This window comes from Dasypus novemcinctus, chromosome 15 (genome assembly GCF_030445035.2).
Source record: "Dasypus novemcinctus isolate mDasNov1 chromosome 15, mDasNov1.1.hap2, whole genome shotgun sequence".
Taxonomy (NCBI): domain Eukaryota; kingdom Metazoa; phylum Chordata; class Mammalia; order Cingulata; family Dasypodidae; genus Dasypus; species Dasypus novemcinctus.
In genome coordinates this window covers 35,465,003-35,486,537 of record NC_080687.1, presented here as the reverse complement: position 1 = coordinate 35,486,537, position 21,535 = coordinate 35,465,003, and the positions used below count along the sequence as shown (strand labels likewise).

The 21,535-nt window shown below is 37.4% G+C and overlaps 1 protein-coding gene across 2 annotated transcripts in view; it reads left to right on the top strand.

Moving 5' to 3' along the window:
- TM9SF2 (transmembrane 9 superfamily member 2) overlaps positions 1-21,535 on the top strand; it is an 82,775-nt gene that overhangs the window by 7,332 nt on the left and 53,908 nt on the right. For both annotated transcript variants that reach the window (XM_004458415.4, XM_023588747.3), the window contains exon 2: positions 11,917-11,984. In XM_004458415.4, the coding sequence (XP_004458472.1) occupies positions 11,917-11,984 (68 nt within the window). The remainder of the gene's footprint in view (positions 1-11,916; positions 11,985-21,535) is intronic.

Below are 21,535 nucleotides of genomic sequence, written 5' to 3'. Positions count from 1 at the left end.
GACCATTCTATGGTAGTTTGGTACTTGAAGCAAATTGGAAAGGTGAAAAAGTTCGGTAAGTGGGTGCCTCAGGAGCTGATCGAAAATTTTAAAAAATTGTTGTTTTGAAGTGTCATCCTTTATTCTATGCAACAACAGCGAACCGTTTCTCAAACAGATTGTGACGTGCACGAAAAGTGGATATTATACGACAGCCGGCAAAAACCAGCTCAGTGGTTGGACTGAGAAGAAGCTCAGAAGCACTTACCAAAGCCAAAATTGCACCAAAAAAAGGTCATGGTCACTATTTGGTGTTCTGCTGCCAGGCTGATCCACTACAGCTTTCTGAATCCCTGTGAAATCATTACATCTGAGAAGAATGCTCATGAAATCTATGAGATGCACCAAAAACTGCAACACCTGCAGCCCGCATTGGTCAACAGGAAGGGCCCAGTTCTCTACAACAGCGCCTGACTGCATATTGCACAACCGACTCTTCAAAAGTTGAACGAATTGGGCTACAAAGTTTTGCCTCTTCTACATATTCACTGGACCTCTTACCAACTGACTACCACTTCTTCAAGCATCTTAACAGCTCTTTGCAAGGAAATGCTTCCATAACCAGCAGGATGCAGAAAATGCTATCCAAGAGTTCGTCAAATTCCAAAGCACAGGTTTTTATGTTACAGGAATAAACAAACTTATTTCTCATTGGCAAAAATGTGTTGATTGTAATGGTTCCTAATTTTAATTAACAAAGGTGTATTTGAGCCTTGTTATAATGATTTAAAACTCATAGTCTGAAATCGCGATTCCTTTTGCACCAACCTAATATTTTACCATGTTTGTTCAATCTGTGTTTGCATTGATATTTTTTAGGGATGAATGTCATGACATCTGCAGCATACTTTTAAATGGTTCAGTTTTAAAACTCTTTATTAAACTACATAAACTCTAGCAGGTTCATTTCCTTTCTCCATTCTCCATTTGCTCTCCTGCTATATTGCAAGAACCCCATTATCTTATAGCACTTGTGAAATTTCCTTGTTTCCCTATAAGGGCCCATATTTAAAATTGAGTATTGTAAATGTACATTTACAAATGTGCTATAAATAGCTCCTTTCCATGTTTAAGGGGACTTTTAATTTTAATTTACTTCACATTCCTTAGCGTGTTGTAAGTGAGACACTAATTCTTAAATATTCATGCTCTTAAAATTTAAAAAAAGGAAGAATTAATGAAAGTGCTACAAAATAGCCAAGATATTTTTTTACTGAACAACAGGAAAGATCTATAACTTAGTTGAGTGATAGTAGTGATAGGCTAATCTTCTTGGAAAATTAAGTGTGAAAAAAAATGTTAGAAGAAACAAAAGTAAGGTGAAGGAATGAGAATGACAGAAATTAAAGGTGAAGGTGGAAGGCGGATTTGGCCCAACGGATAGGGCATCCACCTACCACATGGGAGGTCCAAGGTTCAAACCCAGGGCCTCCAGACACGTGTGATGAGCTGGCCCACGCACAGTGCTGATACGCGCAAGAAGTGCCGTGCCACGCAGGGGTGTCTCCCACGTAGGAGAGCCCCACGCACAAGGAGTGCACCCCTTAATGAGCCACCCAGCACGAAAAAAGTGCAGCCTGCCCAGGAATGGCGTGGCACACACAGAGAGCTGACACAGCAAGATGACGCAACAAAACGAGACACAGATTCCGGGTGCCACTGACAAGAATACACGTGGACACAGAAGAACACACAGAGAATGGACACAGAGAGCAGACAACCTGGGGGGTGGGCGGGGAAGGGGAGTGAAATAAATAAATATATCTTTTTTTAAAAAAGGTGAAGGTGATAGTAGTAGAGTTTACTCACTGCTCTTGTTTCAAGCAGGTCAATTTTTGAACTTGTTTTCTTGTCTTAAAATGAAACAAGTAATCCCTAGCTCATAAGGTTATGAGAATTATGCTTGATAATCTTTGTCTTCTCCCTTCCTAGACTAATATCCAAGAATATAGTAACTAATAGGCATAATGAGTAGATTGGAAGGCTTATGTCCTAAAACACTGCTTTGATGAGAGAAGTTGTGCCCATTTCCCACAGAAACCATCAAGGTTGTCTTTATACTAGTCAGTCTTTATTCAGATTCAGGAATGTCCAGTTTCTTGAAAATTATGGGTAATAATTGCTACACTTATTCATTTGACTTATAGTTATTGCATACCAATTATGGACCAGCTTCTGCACTAGGTATTTTCTATTTATTGTTACCTTATCTTGACATTCAGGATTGTTACTTGCCCAAGAGTAAATATTTATTAAGAATAGACCTCGGAATTGAAATGAACTCAGCTGTCTGATGCTATTTTGACTCACCTTGATGTTGTGTTCCTATTGCTTGCTTAAGTTCATATTAATTTTGTCCTTAGGTAAAAGATTTATAAGAAGTACTGTTTTTTGGGTTTTGTTATTTTGGAAACTTCTGTGGACAGCCTTTGAGATAATTGTAGACATCCTTACAAATCACAAAGCAAAGCTAAAACATAAGCCTGTTAGGTGGCATTGACATGTTTGTTAATTGGAGTAGAATTGGATGGTACTTCACTAGAGAGGAAAAGTTGACATATGAGATAAATTTAAAGGGAATTTGATACAAGATAAAATTCTAAATGCAAGATGAGTAAAAACTTAAGAATAAATGAAAAAATGAAAGAGTATTTGGGAATTCGGGCTAAGTCTAAAATAGGGTAAGTGTGGTAATAGATTAATAAGATACTAAGTTTTATAAACAGTGGAATAACTTAGTTATTGTAAGAGAAGTTTTCCTGGTTCTAAATTTATTCAAATATTTATGGTAGATTTAGAGGGAGCCAGTCAATTTTACTTTTAAAATTTTGACAAGATTTTTTTTTAAGGTTAAATTGGAGTTTAAAGGAAATGATGTGAAGGGCATAGAAGTGGCTCAAGTAATTAGATAACGTCTCTCCCACATTAGAGGTCCCAGATTCGGCTCCCGGCACTTCCTAAAGAAACAAGGAAGACGAATAGGCACAGCATGTGAAAAACAACAAGAGGGTGGGGAGAAATAAATAAATAAAATAAAGGAAATGATGTGAGCTAGTGTAAGGGCAGCATGGGAAGAGGAATAGATGAAATCAATGGAGAATGGGAAAAGTGATGACTTCCAGGGCCAGTTCTTGAGGCTGATTTGTTTTTACCTTTGTTTTTAATTTTATTGTGGTAAAATATGTATAACAAAAAAAATTGCCGTTTGAACCATATTAAGTGTACAGTTCCGTGACATTACTTCCACAATGTTGTGCAACTATTACTATTTCCAAAGTTTTTTCATAACTCTAAACAGAAATTCTGTACCCATTAAGTGTTTTCTTTAATTAAAGATTTATTATTTATTTCTTTTTCTCCTCTCATCCCCCCGTTGTCTGCTCTCTGTGTCCATTCGTTTTGTAGTCGTCTGTGACTGCTCCTATCCTTATCAGTGGCACCTGGAATCTGTGTTTCTTTTTGTTGCGTCATCTTGCTGTGTCAGGTCTCCGTGTGCGCGCACCGTTCTTGGGCAGGCTGCACTTTCTTTTGCACTGGGCATCTCTCCTTATGGGGCACACTCCTTGCTCATGGGGCTCTCCTACGCGGGGGACACCCCTGGCACTCCTTGCGTGCATCAGCACTGTGCATGGGCCAGCTCCACATGGGTCAAGGAGGCTCGGAGTTTGAACCATGGACCTCCCATGTGGTAGACAGACATCCTAACTACTGGGCCAAGTTCACTTCCCCCCATTAAGTGTTAACTCCCTATTTCCCATCCCTCAGCCCCTGGTAACTTCTAATTTACTTTCTGTCTCTATCAATTTGCCTAGTATAATAGTATTTCATATAAGTAGAGTCATCCAGTATTTAACCTTTTGTGCCTGGCTTATTTCACTTAGCATAAGGTTTTCAAGGTTCATCCATGTTGTAGCATCTATCAGACCTCCATTCCTTCTCATGGCTGAATAATATTCCCTTATATGTATGAACCACATTTTGTTTATCCATTCATCTGTTGATGGACACTTGGGTTGTTTCTACCTTCAGCTATGGCTAAATTGGTTTTTAAATTTATCAGATTACATATGAAATTATTTAGTTTGTTGGTAGTATTAAACTCCTGTATATAATACAGTGCAAAGCTAATGGGAATATATTTATAGAAGTTCTCTTAAAATTATTTGAGAGAACAAAAAGTAGTAAATGAATTTTGTCATAGATAACTGAACAAAGTATATTAAAAATAGTTCCTTATTTTTTTTTTCTAAACTTTGAATACTGCCTGTAATTCTTTTATATGTGTATGTATATTTTTTTTAGTAGAGAAGTTGATCTTACAAAACAATCATGCATAATATGCAGAATTGCCACACATCTCCCCACCAAAACCTTACATTTGCTGCATATTAAGAAAGAATATCATCAGATTAATACCACTTAATATGGTCTATAGCTTACATTTGGTATATTTTTTCCATACACCCCCTATTATTAACACCATGTGTTAATATTGTATATTTGTTAATAGTTCATGAGAGAACACTCTCATATTTGTACTGTTTAAGCACAGTTCATCTTCTACCATATAGTTTGCTGTTAAATAGTCCCACATCTTGTACAATGTATCCAATATGTATGCCCAGTGGCTCTCACTTTTGTAACAGAGTTGTTCTGTCTGTAATTCTTGATGACATACTGTTTAAGAGAGATATGGGAGAGTATCTAGAGAATCCAGATGGCAGAGTGAGATGCTTCAGGGCTCCATCCCTAAACAGAAGCTTTGAACAACCAATAAGAACTGACAGAAACCTCTTTCTCAGGACTCCAGAACGCAGTTAAAGGACTGCATTAACAGGGTGAGCACGGTATCAAGAATAAGTCTTCTTAAGAGCAATAAGATCTTGTGGCATCTGGCCCCTCTACCATCCAGTAAACTGGCTTGATGAAGAGCTGACTGGGCCTCCCAGTATAGATCTCTGATCCTGGTTACAGAAGGAGCAGAGTGGCCCTGGGCACAACCTGTCTGATGCTGGTCTGAGAGACTCCCATCCCAAAACTTAACCTTTGTATAGAAGGCATTTCAGAACACTGTGGGAGAGCAGTCAGGTTGTGCCACCTGGAGCAAGACATTGTTGGCTATAGGATATACACATGGATATACACATCCAAGATGCTCAAACAAATTACAAACAGGATAAACTGAAATTGACCCATACCACAACACATTATAACCAAACTGTCAAATGCCAAAGAGTAAGAGAATTCTGAAAGCCTGAAGAGAGAACATGCCACGTAAAGGGAGCCTTAGTAAAATTGTCAATTTCTTAATAGAAATCATTATGGCAAGAAGATAGTGGAATGACATTATTTAAAGTGCTGAAAATAAAAACTTTTACCCAAGAATTCTGTGTCTGGAAAAACTGTCTTTCAAAACTGAGGAGTAGATTAAAACATTCATAGATAAACAAAAGCTGAGGACTTTCATCACCACTAGACTGGCTTTACACGAGATGCGAAAGGGAGTTCTGCAGGTTGAAAAGAAGGGACAATGCGCAGTGCTGATGCGTGCAAGGAGTGCTGTGCCACGCAGGGGTGTCCCCCACATAGGGGAGCCCCACACACAAGGAGTGCGCCCCGTAAGGAGAGCCGCCCAGCGCGAAAGAAAAGTGCAGCCTGCCCAGGAATGGCGCCGCCCACACTTCCCGTGCCGCTGACAACAACAGAAGCAGACAAAGAAGCAAGACGCAGCAAATAGACACAGAGAACAGACAACCGGGGTGGGGCGGGAGGGAATTAAATAAATAAATAAATCTTTAAAAAAAAAAAAGAAAAGAAGGGCCAATAGACAATAGAACCACATAAATTAAGACCTCTGAGGAGGGTAATGACATGAATAAATATAAATGCCAGTACTATTGTATTTTTGGTTTGTAGCTCTACTTTTTTACTTCCTATAGGATTTAAAGGCAAATACATAAAATTTAATGATAAATCAATGGTTACTCATAATGTATAAATATGTAATATGCAACAAGAACTACATAAAGTTGGGGGTGTGGAGGAGTATAGGAACATAGTTTATGTATACTGTTAAATTCAAATTGGTATAAAAGCATACAAGATTCTTATAGAACTGGGATGTTAAACTTAAGCCCCATGGTAACTGCAAAGAAAATATCTGACAGTATATTCATAGAAACAGGATTGGGAAGCAGGGGGAATGAGGAGTTAATGTATAATGAGTGTAGCGTTTCTGATTGGGGAGATAGGAAGTTCTAGTTATGGAGGGTGGTGTGTAGGAGTACTGCGATATTGTTAATGTATTTAATCCCATTCAGCAATATGCTTAGGAGTGGTTGAGATGTAGAAAGTTTATGTCGTATATATGTTCCCACTATTAAGAAAAAAAGAGAGCATTAAAGTTAAAGAGACAATAAAAGGTAAATGCAATACATGATCCTGGGTGGGATCTGCAAGATAGGAGAGAAGGCTCAAAAGACATTATTGTTATTGGTACATATGAAAAAAATTGGAATAGACTGTAAGCTTTATATCAATGTTAAGTCACTTGAATTTGATAACTACACTTAAGGTGGTTAGAGAAATGAATATTCTTATTCTTAAGAAATGTACATGACAATATTAAGTGTTCAAGGAGCATGACATGTACAGTCTACATTCAAGTGTTTAGAAAATGGGTAGATGAATAGACAGAATGATAAGGCAAATGGGGCAAGAAGTTAGAATTGGTTGATCTGGGTACCTGGGGGTAGGGGTATGTTGGAGTTTTCTGTATGTGGTTTATATTATTTTTGTAACTGTCCTGTAAATTTGAACGTATTCAAAATAAAAAGTAAAAAAGAAAGAAGATAAGAAAGTAGGGCAAGGTCCCAAGAAAAGCAGCGGAGATGATCAACAAGATAGATGATTCAAAAGATTATGACCCTTCAGTTTAGAAAGATTAAGGCTCAAAGGAGGTATGAAAGAAGTCAGAAAATGAGATTTGGGATTTTCCTCAATCTTTTTTTTTTTTTTAAGATTTATTTATTTCTCTCCCCTCCCCCCCCCCGCCCCGATTGACTGTTCTCTCTGTCTGTTTGCTGCTTGTTGTTCTTTGTCCGCTTCAGTTGTTGTCAGCGGCACAGGAATTTGTGTTTCTTTTTGTTGCGTCATCTTGTTGTGTCAGCTCTCCGTGTGTGCGGTGCTATTCCTATGCAGGCTGCACTTTCTTTCGCGCTGGGCAACTCTCCTTACGGGTCGCACTCCTTGCCCGTGGGGCTCCTCTACGCGGGGGACACCCCTGCGTGGCACGGCACTTCTTGCATGCATCAGCACTGTGCGTAGGCCAGCTGTACACGGGACAAGGAGGCCCAGGGTTTGAACCACGCACCTTCCTTGTGGTAGACGGACGCTCTAACCACTGGGCCAAGTCCGTTTCCCTTTCCTCAATCTTATAATGCTAGAGCCAAAAGATGTACTGTGAAACTTCAGAGATGATATTATAGGCAAAGCAAAAATTCTTGTATCATCCAATTGGGTAGACATGGAACAGATTTGTACTCCAAATTTATATGCCCTTATTGAGTAACTTGAAATTTTTCACGTGTATCAGATCTTTGAATCTTGTGCCTTGTGTTTGGCCATTTAAGATGTGAATTTTAAAATGTTGAAAAATACCTAGAAAATAGAGCTCAAGGATAAACCAGGAATCCCAGTTGGGCCTGCCTCCCTTTTTTGTATGGCCCATGAGCTAAGAATTGTTTTTATTGTTTTAAATTATTGAGGGGAAAATCGAAAGAATCATAATATTTAGTGACAAGTGAAAATTACATGAAATTCAAATTTTAGTGTCCATAAATAACGTTTTATTGGAACGCAGCTATGCTTGTTTCCATAGTCTGTGCTCCTTTTGCACTAGAATGGCAGAGTTGCCTTGCAGCAGAAACTGCACAGGCTACAAAACCAAAACTATTTACTCTTTGGCCCTTTACAGAAAAAGTTTGCCAGCTTTTGGAATAGACTAGCAATATTAAAGCTGTTTTTCCAAGAGAAGAAAGAACTGTAGTGACTACAGTAAAAATGTTAAGTATATAAAGGGATATGTAAATGGTAATAAACTGCATGCTATTTTTCTCTATAACTGTGCTGTCTAATACAGTAGCCACTAACCTCATATGACTATTAAATTTAATTAAAATTAAATAATACTTAAAATTAAGTTCTTAAGTCATGCTAATCACATTTTAAGTGCCAAAGAGCCACAAGTGGCTGATAGCTACTGTATTTGATAATGCCCATGAAAAAACATTTCTATTATCTTTTAAGTTCTGTTGGATATTGTTGCAAAATAGTAAATACTTATGTAGTACTTTGCCAGGTGCTGTTCTTGAATCTTCTCAAAAACCACTTGAAGTCAGGATTATTATTGTCTCCATTCTACTGATGAGAACACTAAGGCACGAGGAAGTGAAAAAACTTGCCCAGGAACATGCTAAATGCTTTAATAAGTCATGCTCATAAGTGTCAGAATCAGGATTTAAACCTAGGCAGCCGAGCTTCTTGGCTGAGTTCCTGTTCTTAATCACTTTGTAATAAACAAAATTAAGAGAAAGGAATATGCTTAAATCATAGCAAATGGGATTTAGTTTATGTAATGAAAATGTGGCTGTACAGATTTTGAAACTAAAAATATAGAAAGTTGCATAGACTATGATAGCTACATTCCTTCCTAGAAAGAAATCTAGACATGTGAACTGGATCACCTTTTAGGTACCTCGAAGTCTTCATTAAGCTATACTAAATAAAGCAGTTGAATTCTGAGACATCTTCATAGCAGTGTTGAACTCTTAAAATTCGTGAAAATTATTTTGGCAGAGTAAGTCATCAGTTGGGAATTTTGCCTTCACAACACTTAAGTGTATCTGTGTTAATTATTCACTTATACTGTAATGCTTCAAAGAGTTAGTGGGTGGTACCTTGTCAGATCACATTATTGTTTAGCTAAAATGGCCAGTAATATAGTCTTGACTATTTTATGCAAGGAAAGAGTAAAAAATTGTGGGTGTGCGGTATTGTTGCCATTGAGTGGTTATTTCATTTGTGTAGAATTTTAGGGGTTACATATGATACTCTTTTCTTGTACTGTATACAAGGGCTGGTAACTTGTCTTCCATTGTATATCATGAGTATTAGACAAGAATTTCAGCAGATGACTAGTGTAGCTTTGGCATTCTCTATTCTAAATATTATTAAATTTGTTTGATTTTTAAAAATGTAACCAGTACTAACAGATAGTACTTTGCAGCACATAAAAGTACTTTGTGGGAGCCACTGTGGCTCAGTGGTTGAGTACTGGCTTTCCACATACAAGATCTTTGGCCCTAGTACCTTAAAAAAATGTACCTTATAAATACTAAGACATATTATAATCCTCATAACCTTATAAATACTAAGACATATTATAATCCTCATAACCTTATAAAGTAGAAACTGTAATCACCATTTTTTACATGAGAAACTGAAATGCTAAATAACTTGACCAAAGTCTCACAATTTAGTATGTGTTAGGGCTAGGATTTGAACCCAGGCAATCTGACCCAAGAGTCTATACTCTTAGCCACTATGGTTTGTTGTTTTTTCAATGGCAGTATACTATTAGTTTTATTATTATTATTTTAAAATACATTTTTTATTTATTTTTAAAATATACATAGATCACACAAAATTGTTTTATTGTACATAAACCTCACTTTTAGGGATATTAGCAGGTATAGATGACTACAGGCAGCGCTAGTAAGTAAGAACAAAACTACAAGTGTGGCTTTGATCTGTTCATGATCACAGCATCCAGAGGCAGCTTTCAAGATCTAACTCTATAAAAATATTTGTCTCAGGTAAACAGCTACTATTTCATCTTTTTTGGTTAGCACCAAACATACTTCTGGACTTTAGGACAAAAATTGCTTGCTGGCCTCTTAAACTAAAGAATTACGTAATGCATAGTAATGATCTCCTTTTGAGAGGGTGGGTGTTCTACCCAACTCCTGAAGAGCATGGGTCAGGGCAGCTGCAAGACCAGAGGTACACTTAGACTTGAGCTTTATTAGGACTTACAGAAAGGAAAGGCTCTCCAGCGGTGGTAGGCTGAAAAATGAAAGTAGCGCTCCGCAAAGAAGTGAGAAAAGATGGGACAATATAATAAGGGGTCTCAGAACAAAGACATTTATTCTGTAGGGTATGAGAACAGAGGTTCTGCAAGACTTACATGAAGCGCACAAATGGGGTATCTGGTGATATTATTGCAGGAAGGGAGTATCCATCCTTGAGAACACTAGAGTTTATGGTACCATCTGTACATTCCTACAGGGAAGCTTGTTTCTTTTTAAGTGAAGTGTCCAGGTTATGCTGGCAGCTAAGCGCTTTGGACTGTGTTTAATTTAAGGGGGGGGGGGGGTAGACCAGACCCTGGGCTCCCACAGTGGGTAAATGCTTGCATGGTGAGTGTTAGAGGTCCCATGAAACTTCATCTATACCTGGGAGAAACTCTGGGAACTTCAATAGGAACGTGTAGCTTTAAGTTAGCCAGTATTTACAGGAAATTGATACAGCTTTTCTCCCCTTCCTCTACTGTTGAACTTGATCTGGTCACTTTGTACTACTTCAGTGTCAGTGTCTGTTAGTTCAACATTCCCAAGTAGATCAAAGCAGTCCTCCAGTATTAGACCATGTTGTCATTGTCTATTTCCTGTCTGCTTATGAGTGGATATGGGGAAAGAGATGTGGCTCAAGGTATTGGGCTCCTGCCTACCACATGGGAGGTCCCTGGTTCTGTTCCCAGTGTTTCTAAAGAAGACAGAGAGCTGGCACAATGAGCAGGATAATGCAGCAAGAGACACAAGAAAAACAGTGAGAGACACAACAAAGCAGGCAGTGGAGGTGGCTCAAGTGATTAGATACCTCACTCCCACATCAGAGGTCCTGGGTTTGGTTTCTGGTACCTCCTAAAGAAACAAGGAAGACAAACAGGGCACAGCAAGGGGGTGGGGAGAAATAAATAAAATAAATCTTAAAAAAAAAAAAAGTGGACATGGGCATGAGATTGTATTTCTAATATAGTAGGTATAGAAATTTCTTACCAACTTGATAATATTTTTGGGGTGTTGTGAGAACGTTTTAAAAATTGTTTAAATATAAAAATTATCTTTATACTTTAGAATGAAACATTGAATTTGGAAACTCAAAATTTGAAAACATCTATTTTGATATGAATGCTTTTAGTTAAGATAGTTTAGTTAATTTTTTAGAAATTTTATTTTTTATTTTTTAAGATTTATTTATTTATTTTTAATTCCCCCTCTTCCCCTGGTTGTCTGTTCTCTATGTCTATTTGCTGCGTCTTGTTTCTTTGTCTGCTTCTGTTGTCATCAGCCGCACGGGAAGTGTCGGTGGTGCCATTCCTGGGCAGGCTGCACTTTCTTTCGCGCTGGGCGGCTCTCCTTACGGGCGCACTCCTTGCGCGTGGAGCTCCCCTACGCGGGGAACACCCCTGCGTGGCACGGCACTCCTTGCGCGCATCAGCACTGCACATGGGCCAGCTCCATACGGGTCAAGGAGGCCTGGGGTTTGAACCGCGGACCTCCCATGTGGTAGACGGACGCACTAACCACTGGGCCAAGTCCGTTTCCCATTTTTAGAAATTTTATAACTTAAAGCATTTAAAAGTCCTGGAGACATTTGCAACTGAAATTTTTTTTGGTATAATTTGAATTGCTAAAACTGGGTTGGATATTTTGAAATTTCACATTTCAAACATGTCAAGTTCTTATTCAATTCAATCTTGACTTAAGTCTTGAATTACATTGTGTATATTCTAATTTCATGTTTTCTTATTTTCAGGCTGAAATAGAACTGTTTGTGAACAGGCTTGATTCAGTGGAATCTGTTCTTCCTTATGAATATACAGCGTAAGTGTTTTACCTTGGTTTTTTTATGAAATTTTTTGACTCATCAGTACTTTGTACATATAGAACATTTTCTCCACAGTTAAGGATAAATTCATATATATTTCTAAAATATACAGAAGCTGAAAACATTTTTAAGGGGATACTTTTTTTTAGGGTTAGAATGGCAAGTGTTTTTGCTTTTTGTTTTTAATTTTATTGAAGTATATCATTCATACATGAACATACATAAACAATAAGTATATAGGAAAAGTTGTGAAATTACAAAACAGACATGCATAACATCATACAGGGGTCCCATACATACGTCAACCCACCACCAACAGCTTGCATTGTTGTGAGATATTTGTTACAAATTGTGAAAGAATATTGTCAAAATCTTAATACTTAATTATAGTTCATATCTTACATTTGTTATATTTTCCTCCAACCCACCCTATTATTATTTTTTAAAATATGTTTTTATTACAGAAGTTGTAAACTTACAAAACAATCATGCAAATGTGTAGATTTCCTATACAACACTCCTTCACTTAGCACACCACACAGTGGTGGAACATTTGTTACAGGTTATAAGATAATATCATCAGACTGTTAACACCATGGTCCATAGCATACATTTGGCACACTTTTTCCATACTCCCCCATTATCAGCACAGTACATCTTCTAATAGATACATGAATATTACATGATTGCTGTTAACCATAGTCCCTAGGTCACACCAATTTTATTTTTCCAATGCTTCCGCACATTCCCACCACCCTGCAGTAGACATGTATCTGCTCTAGCTCACAGAAGGACACTCTTGAATCTGTACCATCAGCCACAGTTCTCATCCACCTCTGTTATTTAGTACCTGGATTATTCTCTAATTTTCTTTAAGTTGACATTTGCATCCCTAGACTGTCTTTTCCCACCACAATCCCATTTATAAACCAGCTGCTACTCATTATAATGTATTACCATCAGCTCTATACATTTTCACACATATACAATCAAGTTAATTATAACTTTTATACACATTAAGCATCAGTACTACTTTGCAGCCCTCCTCTTATCTCCTAATAACCTATGCTCTAGTTTTAACTCCATGCGTTTATTCTTTGTATTTAGTTCATATTAATGAGACTATGCAATATTTGTCCTTTGTGTCTAGCTTACCTCACTTCGCTTAATGTCTTCAAGAGTCATCCATGTTATCATATGTGCTCCAATTTCATTTCTTCTTACCACAGCATAGTTTACCATTGTATGTATATACCACATTTTGTTTCTTCATCCATTGGTTGATGGACACTTGGGTTGTTTCCATCTTTTGGCAGTTGTGAATAATGCTGCTGTGAACATGGATGTGCAGATGTCTGTTTGTGCCACAGTTTTCAGTTCTGGATATATCCCTGTAGAGGAATTGCTGGATCATATGGCTGTTCTATATTTAGCTTCCTGAGGCATATTATTAAAGTTCTCTGTTTCTTTAATGATCCTCTGCCCAGATGTTCTGTCTAATGCTGAGAGTGGTTTATTGAAGTCTCCAATTATTATTGTAAAGATATCTATTTCTCCCTTTAGTTTTGCCAGTGTTTGCCTCATGTATCTTGGGGCATCCTGGTTAGGTACATATACGTTTATGATTGTTCTTTCTTCTTGGTGATTTGCCCCTTTTATTAATATATAATGTCTTTCCTTGTCTCTAATAACTGTGCTTTTAAAGTCTATTTCATCTGCTATAAGTATAGCTACTCTGGTTACTGCATGTGTACTTTCACTTTCAATCTCTAGGTATCCTTGGGCCTAAGGTGAGTCTCTTGTAGACAGCATATGGATGGCTTATATTTTCTTATCCATTCTGCCAGTCTATTTCTTTTGATTGGGAAGTTTAATCCATTAACATTCAATGTTTTGGGTTTTTTTTTGAAAGATTTATGTTATTTATTTCTCCACCCCCAAACCCCGTTGTCTGCGCTCTGTGTCCATTTGCTGTGTGTTCTTCTGTGTCTGCTTGTATTCTCATTAGGCGGCTCTGGGAACCGATCCTGGGACCCTCCGGAGTGGGACCTTCTTGCTGTACTTCAACTCCCTGTTCTGCTACATCTTCTTATTTTCTTTCTTCTGTGTCTCTTGTTGCGTCATCTTGCTGCACCAGCTCTCGCATCAGCTGACCCTCCTGCACAGGGTGACTTTCCTGGGCTGGGCAGCATTCCCATGCAGGGCAGTACTCCTGCGTGGGGTGGCATTCCTGTGTGGTCTGGCACTTTGCATGGGCCAGCTTGCCGCGTGGGCCAGCTTGCCCTCACCAGGAGGCCCTGGGCATCAAACCCTGGACTTCCTGTATGGTAAATGGGAGCCCAGTTGGTTGAGCCACATCCATTTCCCAACATTCAGTGTACTGTGAAGACAGTTCTTATTTCACCCATTTGACCTTTGGGATAAGGCGATACTTTTTACTTACAGAGTAGGGTTAAATGTTTTCTTCAGTTTATGTTGCTTTGCCATACATAGAAGCAAACCAACTGAAACAACTGGACAATAAGGTAATTTTATTAAAATTTTTTAATTAAGAAAAGCCACACATTTTCAAACGAAATTCCTATGTTCCACATAATAGCCCCCCAGAAATAAATCCTTTGATGTCTGTTCCTCCACAGTTTTTTCTCTGAATATCCTAATGTACATACCACAATGTTACTTTTTTTTTTTCATCACCATCAGCATTTTTTTTTGTACTAGATACATATAATTTTTTAAAATCATACAATGTGTTACACAATATATTTGGTTCATGGTAACGCAATCATACGCCATTTGTCCTTTTGTGTCTGGCTTGGTTCCCTCAACATAATGTCCACCAGGTACATCCATGTCGTCATATGCTTTATTTATTTATTTCATTTATTTCTCTCCCTTCCCCCCTTCCCCCCCCCCCCCAGTTGTCTGCTCTCTGTGTCCACTCACTGTGTGTTCTTCTGTGTCTGCTTGTATTCTTGTCAGCGGCACCAGGAATCTGTGTCTCTTTTTGTTGCGTCATCTTGCTGCATCAGCTCTCCGTGTGTGTGGTGCCACTCCTGGGCAGGCTGCTTTTTTTTCCACATGGGGTGGCTCTCTTTATGGGTCACACTCCTTGCGTGTGGGGCTTCCCTACACTGGGGACACCCCTGCATGGCATGGCACTCCTTGCACACATCAGCACTGTGCATGGGCCAGCTCACCACACGGGTCAGGAGGCCCTGAGTTTGAACCCTGGACCTCCCATGTGGTAGGTGGACAGTCTATCCCTTGAGCCAAGTCTGCTTCCCTTGTCATATACTGTATGACTTCATTTGTTCTTACAGCTGCATAATATTCCATTGTGTGAATATATCACAGTTTGTTTATCCATTCATTGGTTGATGGACACCTGGGTTATTCTCAACTTTTAGCAATCATGAATAATGTCGCTGTGAACATCAGTGTGCAGATGTCTGTTCGTGTTACTGCTCTCAGTTCTTCTGGGTATATGCCGTATTGCAGGGTCATGTGGCAAGTCTATATTCAACTTCCTTTAGAACTGCCAGTCTCCACAGTGGCTATACCATTCTGCATTCCCACCAACAATGAATAAGTATTCTGTCTCTCCACATCCTCCCCAACACTTGTAGTTCTGTCTTTTTTGATAGAGGCCATTCTCATAGGCGTGAAATGATATCTCATTGTAGTCTTGATTTGCATTTCCCTAATTGTTAGTGATGCTGAGTATTTTTTCATGGTTTTTTGCCATTTGTATTTCTTCTTTATACAAATGTCTGCTTGAGTCTTTTATCCATTTTTTAATTGAGTCTTTTGTCTTTTTATTGTTAAGTTGTAATGTCTCTTTATATATCCTGGATATTAAAACCTTATCTGACATGTGATTTCCAAATATTTTCTCCCATTGATTTGGCTGCCTTTTCACCCTCTTGACAAAAACCTGTAAGGTGCAAAAGTGTTTAATTTTGAGGAGATCCCATTTATCTATTTTTTCTTTTGCTCTGCATGCTTTGGGTATAACGACCAAGAAACCACCACCTACTACAAAGTCATGAAGATGTTCTGCTATGTTTTCTTCTAGTATTTTTATTGTCCTGGCTTTTATATTTAGGTCTTTGATCCATTTTGAGTTGATTGTTGTACAGGAAGTGAGATAGGGGTCCTCTTCATTCTTTTGGTTATAGTTATCCAGTTCTCCTAGCATCATTTCTTGAAGAGACTGTTTTGTCCTGTTAACATGGTCTTGGTAGGTTTGTCAAAAACCAGTTAACCATGTAGGTGAGGGTTAATTTCTGGATTCTCAATTCTAGTCCACTGATAGATGTGTCTATTTTTATGCCAGTACCATACTGTTTTGACCACTGTAGCTTTGTAATATGTTTTGAGGTCAGGCAGTAAAATTCTTCCCACATCACTCCTCTTTTTTAGAATATGTTGGTTATGTGGGTGCACTTTCCTTCCAAATGAATTTGGTAATTGCCTTTTATAATTCTGTAAAGTAGGCTGTTGAAATTTTTATTGGTATAACATTGAATCTATAAATCAGTTTGGGTAAGATTGACATCATAATGATATGTATTCTTCCAGTCCTTGAACACAATTTGTTTTGTTTAGGTTTTTGTTTTTTTTTAGTTTTAGCATTCTGAATATGGGCATCCTTATCTTGTTCCTGATCTTAAAGGGAAAGTTTTCAACCTTTCTCCATTGAGTACGATATTGGCTGTGGGTTTTCCATATATGCCTTTTATCAGATTGAGGACTTTTTCTTCTATTCATATCTTTTGAAGTGTTTTTATCAAAAAGAAAGCTGGATTTTGTCAAATGCCTTTTCTGCATCAATTGGGATGATTGTGTGGTTTTTTTTTCCCCTTCTATTCGTGAATGTGGTGTATTACATTGATTGATTTTCTTATGTTGAACCAGATTTGCATGCCAGGAATAAATCCTACTTGGTCATGATGTATAAGTCTTTTGATATGCTGTTGGATTCAATATGCAAGTTATTTTTGTTGAGAATTCTTGCATCCATGTTCATGAGAGAGATTGGTCTGTAATTTTCTTTTCTTGTAGTGTCTTTATCTGGCTTTGTTTTAGGCTATGTTTGCTTCATAAAATGTGTTGGGTAATTTTCCCTCTTCAATTTTTTGGAAGAGTTTAAACAGAATTGGTGTTAATGCTTTTCACAATGCTTGGTAGAAATCACCTGTGAAGCTGCCTGGTCCCAGACTTTTCTTTGTTGGGAGATTTTTGATGACTGTTTCAGTCTCTTTAAATTGATTGGTGAAATTCTTGTATTTCTTGTAGCATCAGTGTAGGTTTTTTCTGCGTTCTAGGAATTTGTCCATTTCATCTACATTGTCTAGTTTATTGGCATACAATTTCTCTTAATATCTTCTTATGATAGTGTTTATTTCTTTGGCATGAATTGTGACGTCCCCCCTTTAATTTGTAATGGAATTTGTTTGCATCTTTTCTCATTTTTTCTTTGTTAGTCCATCTAGGGGTTTGTCAATTTTATTGATATTCTCAAAGAAGCAGCTCTTGTTGATTTTCTCTAGTGTTTTTTTTTGTTGTTCTCAATTTTATTTATTTCCTCTCTATTCTTTCTTTCCTTTTGCTTGATTTGGGATTGGTTTGCTGTTCTTTTTCTAGTTTCTCTAGTCGTTCAGTTAAATCTTTGAGTTTAACTCCTTTTTTAATATAGCGTTTAGGGATATAAATTTCCCTCAAGACTGCCCTTGCTTTATCCCGAAAGTTTTGATGTGTTGTGTTCTTGTTTTCATTTGTCTCATATATTTACTGATTTCACTTGCAATTTCTTCTTTGATCCACTGATTATTTAGGTGTGTTTTGTTCAGCCTCCACACATTTGCAAATTTACTTTTTTTCCTGTCTATTATTGATTTTCAATTTCAGTCCATTATGATGTGAGAAAGTGCTTTGTATAATTTCATTCTTTTTATATTTATGGAGAGCTGCATTGTGCCCTTACATGTATGTAGTTTATCCTGGAGAAAGATCCAAGGCACTTGAGAAGAATGTATAACCTGCTGAGTTTGGATGTAGCACTCGTCTGTTAGGTAACATGTTTATCATATTGTTTATGTTCTCTTGTTTCCTTGTTGATCTTCTGTCTAGTTGTTCTATCTAATGACGTGGGTGGGGTGTTAAAGTCTCCAACGATTCTTGTAAAGATATGTTTCTCCTTTCAGTTTTTCAGTGTATGTATTTTGGGGCATCCTGGTTAGGTGCATAGATATATTTATGTTATATTTTTCAGGTGGATTCTCCCTTTTATTAATATATAATGGCCTTCTATATCTGTTATAACTTTTTTGCATTTAAAGTCTGTCTTGTCCAATATTAGTGTAGCTACCCCTGCTCTTTTTTGGTTACTGTTTGAATGGAGTATCTTTTTCCAAACTTTGACTTTCAACCAGTTTGTATCCCTGGTTCTAAGGTAAGTTTCTTGTAGGCAGCATATGGATGGCTCATTTTTTTAATCCATTCTGTCAGCCTATATCTTTTGATTAGGGAGTTTGATCCATTCACAATCAATGATACTATTGTAAATGCATTATTCGCTTCTACCATTTTATTCTTTGATTTTCATATGTCAATATGATATTTTTGTCTGTCTTTTTACTCTTTCAGTTATCTTTCTCTATTCTTTCTTCTGTACTCACCTCCAGGCCTCTCTCTCCTGTCTTTTTATTTCAGGTTCTAAGGCCTCCTTTGATTTTTCCAGCAGAGGTGGATTCTTTTTTGCAAAATCTCTTAGTTTCTTTCTGTTCGTGAATATTTTATAGTCACCTTCATAATTGAAGGACATTTGTGCTGGATAAAGAATTCTCAGCTGGCATTTTTCTCTTTCACTCTCCTAATGTATCATGTCACTATATTCTTGCCTCCATAATTTCTGAAGAGAAACCTGCGCTAAATCTTACTGGGCTTCCTTTGTATGTAATGGTTTGCTTCTCCCTTGCTACCCTGAGAATTTTCTCTTCATCTTTGATGTTTGACATTCTGAGTAGTATGTGTCTTGGAGTAGGTCTATTCGGAATTATTCTGATTGGAATATGGTGCACTTCTTGGACATGGAAGTTCATTTCTTTTGTGAGAGTTGGAAAATTTTTAGCTGTTATTTCCTCAAATACTCTTTCTGTCCCTTTTCTCTCCTCTTCTCCTTCTGGAACTCCCATGACACATGATGTTGTGTTTCATGTTGTCATTCAACTAAGTCCCTACTCAATTTTTTCCATTCTTTTTCCTCTGTTCTTTTTTCTCTTCAGTTTCAGCTGTTCTGTCTTCTGTATCACTTATTCTTTTTCTTTCATTTCAAGCCTGCTGTTGTATGCCTCTAATTTTTTTGATATCATTTATATGTGAACATACATAAACAAGTGTGTAGTAAAAGTTGTGACTTACAAAGCATACATGCATAACATCATACAGGGGTCCCATACATCAACCCTCCACCAACACTTTGCATTGTCATGAGGCATTTGTTACAAATTATGAAAGAATATTGTCAAAATCTTACTACTAATCATAGTCCTTATTTTATATTTGGTGTGTTTTTCCCCCAGCCCACCCTGTTATTATTTTTTTAATATATTTTTTATGACAGAAGTTGTAACCTTATAAAACAATCATATACATGTGCAGAATTCACAATCAACATCCCTCCATCAACATACCACATTGTGGTGGAATATTTGATACAGATAAGATAATAACATCTGATTGTTACCATGTCCATAGTGTACATTTGGCTCACATTTTCCATACTGCCTCATTTTTCAACACAGTATGTCTTTCGCATAGATGCAAAAATATTATATTATTACTACTAACCACAGTCCATAGGTCAACTCCAACTGTATTTTTCCCATGCTTCTCCACATTCGCAACACCCTGCAGTAGTGATGTACATTTGCTCAAGCTCACAAAGGACACTCTTGCATCTGTACCATCAACCACCTCTTGGTTTACTGTGCTATTCAGTTCCTAGATTATTCTCTAGCATTTTGTCAGTTGGCATTTACATACCTAGACTACCATTTTCAGCCACATCCCCATTTATAAACTAGCTTTTACTCACTATTTGTTACCATCCACTCTATACATTTCCACACTTTGACATTAAAGCTAATTACAACTTCTACATATGTTAAACATCAATAGTCCATCTCAGTCCTCTTCTTATCTCCTTTAAGAATTTACCACCTACTTCCAGGTCTTGAAGATATTTTCCTACAGTTTCTTCTGGAAGTTTTATGCTTCTTGCTTTTATTTTTAGTTTTTTGATCCATTTTGAGTTAATTTTTGTATAAGGTATGAGATAGGGGTCCTCTTTCCTTCTTTGGACTATGATACCCAATTCTTTCAGCACCATGTGTTGAATGGATTGTTCTGCCTGAAGTCTGCAGGTTTGACAGGCTCATCAAACATCACTTAATCATATATGTAATGGTCTGTTTCTGAACCAACCATAATTTTGGTTCCATTGGTCTTTGTGTCTGTCTTTATGCCAGTACATGCTGTTTTTACCACTATAGCTAGGTAATATTTAAAGTCTGGAGATGAAGGTTCAGTTTTCTTTTTTATGATGTTTCTGGTTCTTCAGGACCCCTTACCCTTCCAAATATATTGATGATCATGTTTTCAATTTTTTTTGATACTGGTGGAATTTTTATCAGGATTGCATTGAATCTTTATATCAATTTGAGTAGAATTGACATCTTAATGATATTTAGCCTTCCAGTCCATGAGCATGGAATGTTCTTCCAGTTATTTAGGCCTTTTTTGATTTCTTTTAACATTGAGTTGCGGTTTTCTGAATACAAGTGCTTTACATCGTTGGTTAAGTTTATTCCTATTTTAGTTTTATCTGTCATATTTTATTTTTACCACTCCTTTGACACTTTTGGTTAATTTTATTGATGTAATCTTCATTTCTAGACTCTCTTCCAGGCCTCTCTCTCCTGTCTTTTCTTTTCAGGCTCTAGCACACCCTTTAGTATTTCCTGAAAATCTGGTCTCTTGCTTAGAAATTCTCTCAGTTTCCGTTTATCTGTGAATATTCTAATCTCACCCTCATTTTTGAAAGACAGTCTGGCTAGATATAAGATTCTTGACTGGAAGTTTTTCTCTTGTAGTATCTTAAATATATCATACCGCTGTCTTCTTGCCTGCGTGGTTTTTGGTGAGAAATCAGCACTTAATTTTATTGGGTATTCCTTATATGTTATACATTGCTTTTCTCTTGCTGTTCTCAGAATTCTCTCTCTGTCTCTGGCATTTGACATTCTGATGAGTATGTGTCTCGGAGTTGGTCTTTTCAGATTTTTTTGGATGGGAGTACATTGTGCTTCTTGGATGTGGATATCTATGTCCTTCAGTAGGGTTTGGAAATTTTCTACCACTATTTCTTCAAATGTTCCTTCTGCCCCTTTTCCCTTCTCTTCTTGTTCTGGGGCACCCATGATATGAATGTTTGCACGTCTTTTGCTGTCATTTAGTTCCCTGAAACCTTGTTCAGTTTTTT